This window comes from Daphnia carinata, chromosome 1 (genome assembly GCF_022539665.2).
Source record: "Daphnia carinata strain CSIRO-1 chromosome 1, CSIRO_AGI_Dcar_HiC_V3, whole genome shotgun sequence".
Lineage (NCBI taxonomy): Eukaryota > Metazoa > Arthropoda > Branchiopoda > Diplostraca > Daphniidae > Daphnia > Daphnia carinata.
Genome location: NC_081331.1, coordinates 13,959,155 through 13,971,973, shown reverse-complemented (window position 1 = coordinate 13,971,973; position 12,819 = coordinate 13,959,155). Strand labels below are relative to the sequence as shown.

Sequence of the window (12,819 nt, the reverse complement as noted above, 5' to 3'; positions counted from 1 at the left end):
GTCGGCAAACTGTCACGTAACAGAAAATGAATTGGAATAAATTTCCTTGACTACAATGGCAATAAAAATGCCAGACTTGACTAGGGAAAAAAACATTTCGCAAAGTGGGTTCTGCCAACGAAACACCAGGGATCCCTCAAGCCTTTTTTTTTGCAATATTTTTGGTCTGACGTAGCCTCCCTCCTACGGTCGACTTACCTGTGGCTTTCTCCTACACTGACCCAATTGTCTGCCCGAAATTCCTCGTCAATCGTTGCGCCAAACCCACCACATTTATTTATTTTCAAATCACTTGCATCGTTTGCTGTAATAACTGCCATGCCCTTCAAACGTCCATGACTTTCACCTATATGAATGGGTTCCGCAAAATTGCGGTGGGCGCTTTAGTGTTCATCCATGCCGATGGCATTTCAGTGAAACAAAAACTCAATATTACGCACATGTTCTCATTATCTATTTATTTGCGATAAATGCGTAGCTGAAGGTCACATTCCAATAGACATTCAATTGTGTGGTACAACTGTTGTTCGAAAACTCGTTTCTCTTTTTAGAAGAAAACAAATCAACATGGCAAATAATTACATGCTCCAAGCTGATGAATAGAAACGTAGGGTAGCGTTTTCGCTTACGATAACTGTACAAGCGTTACGTGCATGTAAACTTTCGATTTTTTTCTTATTTGCTGCGTTAGAACGAAATTGATCCCCTCTAGCAGTTTTAATGGTACCATCGAGCAACAGCCGGTTCGAACACGCCCAGTGTTTTTGACTATTTAAATTTACATTTGTGAGTTGTTGGATGAATATCAAACACATTTCTATTATCAAGACGAGAAAAACTCAAAAGGGACGAAAACGCATGGAATTTCATCGTATGCCAGAAAGACTAGTGATACCATAGCCGCGGATGCCCTATCTGTAATTGATCCTCACGGTTGCATCAGATATTTGGCCGAGTGCTGCACGATAGTCTGAGTGGCTATAGTTAATAACGTTTCATTATTTTCTGCTCTTTCACAGAAACCCAAATTAAATTTGGTAAATTACGACAGGTAAACGTGTACAATGATGTGCCTCGTCCTGCCCAGATGTGCAAATGAGAAACGTAACAAATCACCATAGAATTTTACGAGATTATTTCGGTATATTTATGACTGTAATAAATAAATTGGCCTAGTTAGGATTTGGAACACGATCTTGATGTGTCTAACGTAAAGAGGCTAATTTAATAACCGAGTCCAGTGCGGGAGTAGGGGAGAGCGGGGGCAACGGGGAGAACGTATTCGTGGACGGGGGCGACTGGGAGCTCGTAGACGTGGACGGGAGCAACTGGGAGTTCGTAAACGTGGACGGGAGGGACGGGCAAATGGTCACCCTTGGGCTTGAATCCAGCGTCATCAGCGACCCAGGTCAAAGTGAATTTCTCGCCTTCAGGTGAAACCCAGTAAGAAGATCCCTGGTTGGTGTTACCGTAGACTTCCTCTTTGGTTTCTTTGCCATAGTCATCGACTTTGGTGACGACGAATTTCTTCTGGGCCTGGGATTCAGCGCGGGTGGCGTAGTCGGATTGGGCGTAGCTGCATTAGGAAACGTTGGTTTAGTCAAAAATCCTTTTTTCTCCAGAAAATGAGCGACTAAGTGATCAGGTATCAAACTTACTTCCATTGGCTGCTTCCATCGAGATTGCGCTCATCAGATTGGCTGGTGACGACGATCTCTGGGTATTTGTAGTCCTTTTCGTATTTCTTCTCCTCGGTCTAGTAGCTGGAAGGAGCAGCGGCGGCAACGGCCAAGACAGCGGCGATCAAGAACTAAAGAAAAAATGTAGAAAACGTTTCAGTACGACGTTGATGGGCAGCCGTGGATAAAAAAAAAATGAATGATGGCTCCTACCAGCTTCATGTTGAGTTTATCTGATGAATTGAACAACTGATGCCTAGGATAGGCTGCAACAGGGTTTATATAGACAGAGAAAGGTGGGTTCTTTGAGTGCTTTCGATTGATGACCCAGTTCTTGGGAACAGACTCCCAAAATCGCGTCGTCTTGGGTAAAACCTATGCGTGCGGTTTCGTACGATTACCATTGTTGATTTAAATTTCACCACTGTTATGGGTATCTACTTATTTGGATATGTCGCAGAAAACAAATAACTATACTAGGATTCTTGATTTTATTTTCTCTGTCCATGTCCTTAAATGTAAATTTTCGAATAGCGATCGTTTAGCATTTTTCTGATAGGGTCATTGACAGTCAAGAGATCATTTAAATGTAATATTTTACATAGAACGAAAAATACACATCTTCTTAAACAAGGAACAAGAAATAATAAAAAGAAATAGAACATGATCATTGAATTGCAAGAGTGGTTCATTTGCATGACGCTATTTAACTTGGTAGAAAGTTTACCATATTAAGGAATTGAACTCAAACAATGAACCATAGAGTGAAGCTAATTAATGCGCAGTTTTTCGTGTCACTGCCACGACTACATGTAGTTCAAGTTGAAAAACGTGATTAGTTGGCAGCTTAATCCGATTCAACTCTAGCCACAGTTAACATCTGCTGCTGTGGCTGGCAAAGATGCATATCGTTAATACATTGCTTACGTGAATTTGGATTTATTTTCTCTATAGTTTTCACAAACTAAGATCATATCGAACTTTGGTTCAGATCAATTGTCAAGGTAGACAGTCCCTGTTAGGACCTTCACTTGTTTCAAATTTACGCTGAAGTCGCCATAAAGCCAAGTTTCTAAGACAGGATTCTGACATATGATTTAAAAAATAGCAATAGTAAAATGTTGTCATCGCGCAGTGGGGTATCGTTTTCTTTTAGACGAACAGACCTTGGGAAAAAAAGTGGAAATTTATTGCCCTCTAGCCAGTAGTGGCTACTAAGAAACGATGACAAACAAGATATGCATATTTAAATAAACATATATAGCATTGGCCACCTTTGGGAAAGAAAGTGAGAGCCTGTTTCTCTCCTAGTATATGGCACCGTTGCTATCCAATCTTGCGTCTTGTAACGAGATAACTAGGTCACTCGAATTTTACTTTGCCCTTCACCTCGTCGACTATATAAACTCACGTTCGGCGAAACAAGAGCGTCAGTCATCCAAACACCAACAACCAGAATCAACATGAAGCTGGTAAGCAAAACAGCCAAACGATAATTTCTTTCCAACTACGAACAAATGAATTCGAAATGGGCTCATCTACATTTTTTTTTACAGTTCATCATCGCCGCTCTCTTGGCCGTTGCTGCCGCTGCTCCTTCCAGCTACTCAAAGGATGCTTACACCACCGAGAAGCCCGTTATCACCATCGTGAGCCAATCCGATGTCCGTAATCTCGATGGCAGCAGCCAGTGGAGGTATGCAATCATAACACCTTTCATGCATTCAACATTCTCAGATGTATAAATTATCTTCCGTTATTTATAGCTACGGTGGTTCTGATGGAACCACCCGCGGTGAATCCCAGGCCCAGAAGAAATTCGTCGTCACTAAGGTCGATGATTACGGCAAGGAAACCAACGAGGATGTTTACGGCAACACCAACAAGGGAGCTTCCTACTGGATCTCCCCAGAAGGCGAGCGATTCACTTTGACCTGGGCTGCCGATGAGGCCGGTTTCGCTCCCAAGGGTGACCACTTGCCCGTTGCTCCCGTCCACGTTTACGAACTCCCAGTTGCTCCCGTTCACGAATATGTCCTCCCCGTTGCTCCCGTCCACATCCCCTTCAACGGCAAAGGCTTCAAGATCTACTAGATTCTTTTCTTTTTTAACTGATTTAGATGTATACATATAAATTATTTCCTATACGTTCTTTCTCGGCATAACATTGAATGTGTTGTTGCGAATAAACACAGTAGATGCAAAAGCATACATGAATAGTTGTTTTATTGGGTATTGTTTTGAAAGGCGTACTTTCTCCTCGTTCAATTTCTGCCAGTCTTACAAGTAAAGACAGGTAGATTGAAACGGGTTTGTGCCGAAGAGAAAATGCGAGACAATGTATGTGTTTTCCCTTATCGGCTAAAGAATGTATGTCGTGTCTCAGTTCTACTACTAACGTCCTTAAACGGGCAATATTTGTCTTGCAATTGTTACCTGCACTTTGTCTGATCGTCAAGGTGGCAGGTAATTTTCGGGCTGATTACATTTGCGATTTGTTTAGCGCACAACAAGTTTTTCTTTTCGCATCTGTTGTACTGCATGATATTTTGATAGACAAGAAGCTTAAACTGCAAGGTAGAATTTTATAATTCTAAGAATAAAGCGAAGATGGCGAAAAATTCATCAGTTAAGTTTACAGTTCATATAGAACTGATTGCTTTTAATTCAATCTTATAACTTGAACAAACAGCTTAGAGCAGCCTACAATGTGTATTAGCAGAAAGAGTGTTTGGAAGCGCCTTTTGTGTCACTTCCCTTTGTCACAATCTGCTGCGATTTTCGTAATATTATACTTGATTTTGAACAGATGGAGACCAAAATCAAATGAATTTGCATCTACGTTTATTCACATTAAAGTCATTCTGCTATAGATACACAAAAATAATTTATGCGGAGTTTCTTGTAGGAAAAGGGAATCTAGTAAATCTTGTAGCCCTTTCCGTTGAAAGGGATGTGGACGGGGGCAACGGGAAGCTCGTAGACGTGAACGGGAGCAACGGGCAAGTGATCACCTTTGGGTTGGAATCCGGCGTCATCAGCGGCCCAAGTCAAAGTAAATCGTTGGCCTTCTGGAGAAATCCAATAGGACTTTCCTTTGTTGGTGTTACCAAAGACTTCCTGTTTGATTTCCTTGCCGTAAGAATCGACGGTGGTCACGACGAATTTCTTTTGGGCCTGAGACTCGTCACGGGTAGTTCCATCAGATCCAGCATAGCTACAAACATTAACCATCCGTTAGCAATTGATGGTACGCATCAAAATTGAAGTGCGAAAGAATAGCGAAACAGGATTTTACCTCCATGCGCTGCTTCCATCGAGATTGCGCACGTCCGATTGGCTGACGATAGTAATTTCAGGAGCTTTGTACTCCTTCTTGTAGCTGGATGGAGTGGCGGAGGCAACAGCCAAGACAACAGCAATCAAGAACTTGAAACAAAAATGAAACATTGCAGTATGAATTTTTTTAAATCATAAACTCTTACGATTTTGAAGCTTACCAGTTTCATGTTGACGGTGAGTGATAGGCTTGTAGACTGATGGTTTGCGTTGGCCAGGCTCATGTTTTTATAGTCAAAGGTGGGATGGACACTTGGACGCCTCCGCTTGTCGACCCAGTTTTTCTTTACATTCACAGAACACTGAACGATTGGCATTTTCACTCTCGACGCCAAGTTATCTGTCGCTCAGCGGGAGTTCATCACGCCCTTTCCCTTTCATTGAGATTTCACCCATTTCGAATTGTGATTTCCATAAGTAATTTTATTCTTACAAAAAACGTAATGAATTTTCCAAACAAAACTGTTTTTGTAATTTAGATTTAAATAGTTTTTATCCGCACGTTTTAAATGAACAAGTGTCGTAACAATGAAAGATTGGAATGACATAGAAGCAATGGCCGTAAAACAGGTAAGTTTGAATGAATTTGTACGAGCTGGACGAACTCCTTGTTTTACGTGAGAAAAAGAGGGTGTCTCTTGTTTGGAAAATTAAAGGCCGGCAGGAGTGCATAATTAAGTGTTGAGGTTTTGCTTAAAGTAGTCTGACTGACCCAGTTTTTGCGGCCGAATTCTTCGAAAGTCAAAGACATACCTCGCGTCCGCGTTTTCGAACGAGTATCGAAGAATGCGCAAGGTCCTCCAGACGTCCCTGACTTTGACTTTCGCTCACGACTCGCTTCGCAGACAATCGTTTGGGTTTCCCCTTGAATGCCAATAGCAGTTTCAAACTGGGCATTTCATGTTAATCCAGTAAACAAAAAATTCACATCCTGCTTGATGGTAAATATATGGGAGGTCAAAGTCAAGGATTCTGGATCCATATTGTATTGCGGCTTGCATTTAAAGGTGGTTAAATTTTTTTTTTCTTTGCCAATCCCACCATAGAATTACCACGGCTGTTAAGCAGGTTAATTAAACGTATCAAACTCGACATTACTCCTAACTACTATTAGTAATAACTGCTATGTAAATATGTTGTATGTAGAAAAGAGTTTTGCGTATATGGAAGAGAGTCATTGCTCGATATCAGGCCACCTGGTTGCAGATAGAAGTCTAACCAATAACCTACAAGTTCTGAACTGAGTTAACGGACTCGATCTTTATGTTGTAGTAAATGGTACTACTAGATCGAGGACTGCGACTATCATCGGGTAAGTTGTTGTGTAACATGCCATACCTGTAGTTTTATGGACGGAAAAAGAAATCAGGTGGTAGCGAAAACCGAACGCTGAGAAACAGATTACAGTGTAAGAATTATAACCACTCTACGGGAACCCCACGTCTCAAATGAGATGAGGATGGCCATACATTTCGTACAATGGACAGCGGCATCGTAAGAATGCCATTACGTTAGGCCGAGTTTGGGTCTTTTCGATTTCGTAGCAATAACGTGTGTGTTTCCTAACTGTCCACATCCTATTCGATCACGCTGAACAGATATCGAACATAGTTTGCGTTTATTTGACTTCAATAAGTTAGACTTCCACGTTTACATACAGATTTCAATCACAAAATCATTCAAATTAGTAGCCGAGTCCGGTGCGTTTGTAAGGCAGAGCGGGTGCGACGGGGAGAACGTATTCGTGAACGGGAGCTACTGGGAGCTCGTAGACGTGGACGGGAGCGACGGGCAAGTGGTCACCCTTGGGCTGGAAACCTCCCTCATCGGCAACCCAGGTCAAAGTGATCTTCTGGCCTTCGGGGGAGATGTAGTAAGAAGATCCCTTGTTGGTGTGTCCCTGGACTTCACCGTACGATTCTTTGCCGTAAGAGTCGTAGGTTTTGCCTTGGAATTTCTTCTGGGCGTAGGACTCGTCACGGGTGGTGTAGTCAGACTGGGCGTAGCTAAGAAACAAATTACAATTTCAGTTTAAAGCAAATTGCAACCTCAATGTTCAAGTTGAATTTTTGAAAAGCGATGAAATACCTCCATGCACCACTGCCATCGATGTTGCGCTCATCAGATTGGCTGGTGACGGTGATGTCGGCGTATTTGTTATCCTTGTTGTAGCTTGGTGCAGAGTAGGCTGGAGCGGGGTAGCTGGGAGCTTTGTATTCCGGCTTGTAGCTGGAAGGCGCTGCGGCAGCGACGGCCAAGAAAGCGGCAACGACAAACTACGAAAAGAAACAGAAAGTTTTCGTTAAATAATGAAACTGTGTAAGCCAGTAAAATCAAAAGAAATGTAGTTTACAAATTTCATGTTGACTACAGTTGAAGAGTTGAACGACTGATGTCTTCGTTCACCTTCAGACGGGTTTATATAGCCGGCAAGAAACTGGGTGTGTCGTTTTCCATTTCATTTCGTTTCCTGACCTACTTTTTGTACGTGACGATCACCGTCCTTTGGTGGTGAATTAAAGTTTGCATTCCAGGCTAAAACTAGATCACATTCATTCCCATGCAAATGAGATGATTGCATTAAAGAAGAGGCAGTAAAACCAATACGCTGGTGGTCAGTGCTTCATTGCTTTCTGTAAACCCATAGTCAATATCAAATAGTATTGAGGTATAAACGTAGATTCAATTCAAACAGATTTCATTTTTATTTACAGTTCATAAATACAGCAAGTGTGGCTTGCTGAGATAACGAAAATTAAATGACACAGTAAAATCATTTGTTTTTTATACCACTGCTTTTACTTTAAACTGACAGCTTGACAAGGACTTGCCCATAAAGAAAATTGAGCAATAATGAATAATTGCTTGATCATGGGTTATCAATATTCAGTTCCAATCTCACAATCGAAGAGAATGAAAAGAAAACACGTATCAGCCAAAAGAATCTGTAAATGTGGCTAGTGTGAAAAGTGAGAGTGTGAGCTATTTTTTTGCACAACGCCCAAACCTATACTACTTGAACGAAACTGGCTGCAAAACAACTAGGTCAGCTGCATGTTCTATGCCATTCACTCCACTATATAAGCACAAACACCGAGGACCGAAACCATCAGTTGTTTATCAAATCAACCGAGTACAACATGAAGCTCGTAAGACAATTTATCCCTAACTCTCAAGGAGGTTAAACGAATTTAAAATTTTATACTCATTTCTATTTTTGTTGATAGTTCATCATCGCCGCTCTCTTGGCCGTCGCTGCCGCTGCTCCTTCCAGCTACAAGGCTCCCAGCTACCCTACCCCAAGCTACCCTGCACCGAAGTACCCTACCCCTAGCTACCCCGCACCAACCTACTCCGCCCCCGCCTACCCCGCACCTGCCTACTCTGCACCAGCCTACAAGGACAACAAGTACGCCGACATCACCGTCACCAGCCAATCCGACGAGCGCAACATCGATGGAAGTGGTGCATGGAGGTATTTCATCGCTTTTTAAACATTCAACCTGAACATTGAGATCGCAATGTGCTTCAACCTGAAATTGCAATTTGTTTCTTAGCTACGCCCAGTCTGACTACACCACCCGTGACGAGTCCTACGCCCAGAAGAAATTCCAAGGAGTTACCTACGACTCTTATGGCAAAGAATCGTACGGTGAAGTCCAGGGAAACACCAACAAAGGATCTTCTTACTGGATTTCTCCTGAGGGTCAGAAGTTCACTTTGACCTGGGTTGCTGATGAGGCCGGTTTCCAGCCTAAGGGTGACCACTTGCCCGTTGCTCCCGTCCACGTCTACGAGCTCCCAGTCGCTCCCGTCCACGAATACGTTCTCCCCGTTGCCCCCGTCCACATTCCCTTCAACGGAAAGGGTTACAAGATCTACTAGATTTCCGGCACACGATTGAATGTTTTAAGATATGTCCCATAATTTATATCCCAACATCGTATGGGTGATGTAAATATAAATGCAATCAACATAGTCAAGTGTCTTTCAACTTATTACAGTGAAGAATCACAAAGGTAACACTGCTGTTTCGCCAGTGGATACGTTAGGCAATGAGTTCAACGTAAATAGTTTAACGCAACACACTGCCTTTCAGAGCTTATGGGATGTTCTGCTTTCCGTATATGCGTCTATTGCAGGTAGAATTTCATCCATCCATCCAGGTGCAAAACATCACCATACAAGCATAATGATATCCCTTCGTCTTTCATCAAGTGTTTTCTCCGATACGTTTGACTAGTCAAATGAGCAGAAACAAATTTATCCATTGGCTAAATAAAGCCAAGTACAATACGTAGTCCATAGATAATGTGTAACAAGTTCATAAATCCTGCCGGAGCACTTCCCAAAATTACCTCTAAAAAGCAATAAACTTATTTATAGAAATGCGCATCGACACTCAAAAAATTCGTGAACTTTTTCAGTCTTCTTTTGCATCATGATGACTTATTTGATTCACAAAATCGCTACAGAACAAAAGACTATCGATTGGTACTGTTTCTTAAATGCTTTGCATATTTTTTTATACTCTTAATGTGTTCCACATTTGACCTCAGATGTAAAATTGAATGGATGTAAAGAGATATTTTGCGTTTATTTGACACCAATAACTTAAATTTACATGTGTCACATCATTCAGATTTGTTCTCGGATTCCACTAACGAAAGTGGGGAATTTAATAGCCGAGTCCAGTGCGGGAGTAGGGGAGAGCGGGGGCAACGGGGAGAACGTATTCGTGGACGGGGGCAACTGGGAGCTCGTAGACGTGGACGGGAGCAACGGGCAAGTGGTCACCCTTTGGCTGGAATCCGTTCTTATCGGCAATCCAAGTCAAAGTGAATTTCTGGCCTTCTGGGGAGATCCAGTAGGAAGATCCCTTGTTGGTGTTGCCGATAACATCTTCGTAGGTGGCCTTTCCGTAAGAATCGTAAGCGACTCCTTGCATCTTCTTCTGAACTTGGGACTCTTCGCGGGTAGTGTAGTCAGACTGGGCGTAGCTGTGAATTGAAACAATTCAATTTATTAGTATGCGAATCTTTAATCCCCATATTAATGGGATAATGAATGAAATTGACTTACCTCCATTGGCTGCTGCCATCGAGGTTGCGTACATCGGATTGGCTGGTGACGGTGATGTCAGCGTAGTTGTTATCTTTGTAGGCTGGTGCGGAGTAAGCTGGTGCGGAGTAAGCGGGGGCGGAGTAGGCTGGTGCGGGGTAGGCGGGGGCGGAGTAGGCTGGTGCAGAGTACTTTGGTGCGGAGTAGCTTGGGGCAGGGTAGCTGGGAGCTTTGACATCCTTTTTGTAGCTGGAAGGGGCAGCGGCAGCAACGGCCAAGAGTGCGGCGATCATAAACTAAACGAATAAAAATTGAAACGTTTCAATAAGCGATGAAACTGTAAGCCAATAAAAAGCAAAAGAAAATGACGCTTACAAGTTTCATGTTGAGAACGGTTGAAGAGTTGAACAACTGATGCCTTCCATTACCTCCAGATAGGTTTATATAGCCGGTGAAATATTGGGCGTGTCGTTTTCTATTTCATTTCGTTTCACGACCTACTTTTAAAACGACAATTGCCGTCCTTCAATGGCTAACTAGGATTTGCATCGTAGGTTGTGGTTCTCGCAATGTCGTGATTGCGTTCGACACATATCACCCAAAACCAAATACACTAATGCATATGCTTGAGAACTACTGCCACCACCGATTGATGATCGACGGGCTTAGGAAATAATCGAACATCTCCGTGATTTCCAAGATGTGTTAGCTATAGAATGTTGTTGAGAAATCAATTGGGAATTATTGCCTGTCTGGGATAGCCTGAAAGAATAAACCTGTATTAAGTTCGAAGAGATTCCACGTTTACATTCCGTTCGAATGCATAAATGTTTCCACCTTTAGTTGAAACACTCCAAGCATAAAAACATTGACTGCCTGGCAGAAACGCGGCTGGGCTCACGAAGGAAAATTGTGTGATAACGAAATAATTTGCAATGCATCAATCAAAAAAAGGTTAATACTAATTCAATCAAATTACAGTCTAGGAAAAAAATAAGTGTTAGCCAAAGAAAAAACAGTGTTACAATGTGGCTAATGTGAAAGGTGAGAGTGCAGGAATTTCGCACAACGCCCAAACCAGCAGTCTGAACGAAATTTGGCTGCCAAAACAACTAGGTCAACTGAATGTAATTCACCATTCACTTGGCTATAAAAGCCTAGGAATGGAGAACCGAAAGCATCAGTTGTTTATCAAATCAACCCAGTACAACATGAAGCTCGTAAGGCATTTGATTCCTAATTTTCAATGAGCTGAAGAAAATGTTAGATCTTAAACTAATTGATACATTGACTGACAGTTCATCATCGCCGCTGTCTTGGCCGTCGCTGCCGCTGCAAGCTACAAGGCTCCCAGCTACCCAACCCCAAGCTACCCTGCACCAAAATACCCTACCCCAAGCTACCCCGCACCAGCCTACTCCGCCCCCGCCTACCCCGCACCTGCCTACTCTGCCCCAGCCTACAAGGATAACAAGTACGCTGACATCACCGTCACCAGCCAATCTGATGAACGTAATCTCGATGGCAGCAGCCAATGGAAGTAAGTCAATTTCATTCATTATCCCATTAATATGAGGATCAAAGATTCGCGTATTAATAAACTGAATTGTTTCAATTCACAGCTACGCCCAGTCTGACTACACTACCCGCGAAGAGTCTCAAGTCCAGAAGAAGATGCAAGGAGTCGCTTACGATTCTTACGGAAAGGCCACCTACGAAGATGTTATGGGCAACACCAACAAGGGATCTTCCTACTGGGTTTCACCTGAAGGCGAGAAATTCACTTTGACCTGGACCGCTGATGATGCTGGATTCCAACCCAAAGGTGACCACTTGCCCGTCGCCCCCGTCCATGAATACGAGCTCCCAGTTGCCCCCGTCCATGAATACGAACTCCCAGTCGCCCCCGTCCACATCCCCTTCAACGGAAAGGGCTACAAGATCTACTAGATTTCTGAAACATAACTGAATATTTAAGCAATGTCCCGTAATTTATATCTTGATGCCAGTTGCGTGGTGTAAATATAAAAGCAATCAACGTACCCATGTTCGTTTCAGTTCGTTACAATTGAGTTTCAAAGGTTACGTCTAATATTAAACGTCATAAGTTCATGGAACACTAGTAACATTTCATAATGTATAGCATAACTTTGCTGTAAAAAAAAATTCTGCATCAAACTATTCTAAATGAAATCGAATGACATATCGAAACTGTTTCTTTGCAATCAAAAATCAAATACGTCAACTTCAGATTAAAAAGTCTGGCAAGTAATGGGATCTTTATCGACCACACCCAACATTCTTGTGCTAGAACTAGGCTTCTACAATTTATCGTTTAAATTGCTTATATTTCACTGCCTGTTTTGAATCTCCATAGTATCTCATTGTGAAATCCTTGAATTTTTATTGATGGTGGCATGAAGTCGTATTCAAGCAGATTCCCTTGATGCGACAGGCTGCTCTGGTGAAGGATAAATGTTTACCATGTCCGAAGAATTAAATTGTCATTGAGCTCTAGATTTTGGACTAGTGGATTTAGGTGATGGTCATTCTATTCAGGATCCAAGTAACTATCATAACCTATAGCCTATAGGAAAGTCGATCAAGTGTACCAATCACGATTTACTTGAGATGGTCAGAAGAAATTTAAGCTTTTCATAATGAATTATACTTTATCTAAACTGGATTGGCAAAGTGAAGGGATTCGAAGGGCTAGCTATGCGTACATTCACGCATAGCC

At 42.3% G+C, this 12,819-nt stretch overlaps 4 protein-coding genes and 1 pseudogene across 8 annotated transcripts; 2 read left to right on the top strand and 3 right to left on the bottom strand.

The window, feature by feature from the left end:
• Window positions 1-1,120: 1,120 nt before the first annotated feature.
• LOC132087874 (pupal cuticle protein Edg-78E-like) lies at window positions 1,121-1,904 on the bottom strand (annotated as a pseudogene).
• Window positions 1,905-3,127: 1,223 nt separating this feature from the next.
• On the top strand, window positions 3,128-12,121 carry LOC130691566 (endocuticle structural glycoprotein SgAbd-1-like). 4 transcript variants are annotated; one of them, XM_059494767.1, is made up of 3 exons: window positions 3,128-3,151; window positions 8,246-8,493; window positions 8,576-8,996. In XM_059494767.1, exons 1-3 carry the CDS (start codon window positions 3,143-3,145, stop codon window positions 8,901-8,903), a joined length of 585 nt encoding a protein of 194 aa, XP_059350750.1. In that variant the 5' UTR covers window positions 3,128-3,142; the 3' UTR covers window positions 8,904-8,996. The 4 variants fall into 4 exon arrangements, with proteins under 4 accessions (XP_059350750.1, XP_057370505.1, XP_057370506.1 ...); XM_057514522.2 differs by lacking the exon at window positions 3,128-3,151 and adding an exon at window positions 8,058-8,167; XM_057514523.2 differs by lacking the exons at window positions 3,128-3,151; window positions 8,246-8,493; window positions 8,576-8,996 and adding exons at window positions 8,079-8,167; window positions 11,378-11,619; window positions 11,702-12,121.
• On the top strand, window positions 3,160-3,888 carry LOC130691588 (larval cuticle protein 65Ag1-like). Its single transcript, XM_057514547.2, has 2 exons — window positions 3,160-3,375; window positions 3,446-3,888. The coding sequence occupies exons 1-2, from the start codon at window positions 3,197-3,199 to the stop codon at window positions 3,771-3,773; spliced, it is 507 nt and encodes a 168-aa protein (XP_057370530.1). The 5' UTR covers window positions 3,160-3,196; the 3' UTR covers window positions 3,774-3,888.
• Window positions 4,507-5,296, bottom strand: LOC130691579 (larval cuticle protein 65Ag1-like). The gene is made up of 3 exons (XM_057514536.1): window positions 5,180-5,296; window positions 4,978-5,108; window positions 4,507-4,896 (listed from the first exon to the last, which is right to left on the bottom strand). The coding sequence occupies exons 1-3, from the start codon at window positions 5,240-5,242 to the stop codon at window positions 4,599-4,601; spliced, it is 492 nt and encodes a 163-aa protein (XP_057370519.1). The 5' UTR covers window positions 5,243-5,296; the 3' UTR covers window positions 4,507-4,598.
• On the bottom strand, window positions 6,620-10,480 carry LOC130691571 (endocuticle structural glycoprotein SgAbd-4-like). Of its 2 annotated transcripts, none has more exons than XM_059494785.1 (3): window positions 10,455-10,480; window positions 10,101-10,375; window positions 6,620-7,024 (listed from the first exon to the last, which is right to left on the bottom strand). In XM_059494785.1, the coding sequence occupies exons 1-3, from the start codon at window positions 10,461-10,463 to the stop codon at window positions 6,703-6,705; spliced, it is 606 nt and encodes a 201-aa protein (XP_059350768.1). In that variant the 5' UTR covers window positions 10,464-10,480; the 3' UTR covers window positions 6,620-6,702. The 2 variants fall into 2 exon arrangements, with proteins under 2 accessions (XP_059350768.1, XP_057370510.1); XM_057514527.2 differs by lacking the exon at window positions 6,620-7,024 and adding an exon at window positions 9,597-10,018.
• Window positions 12,122-12,819: the final 698 nt, after the last annotated feature.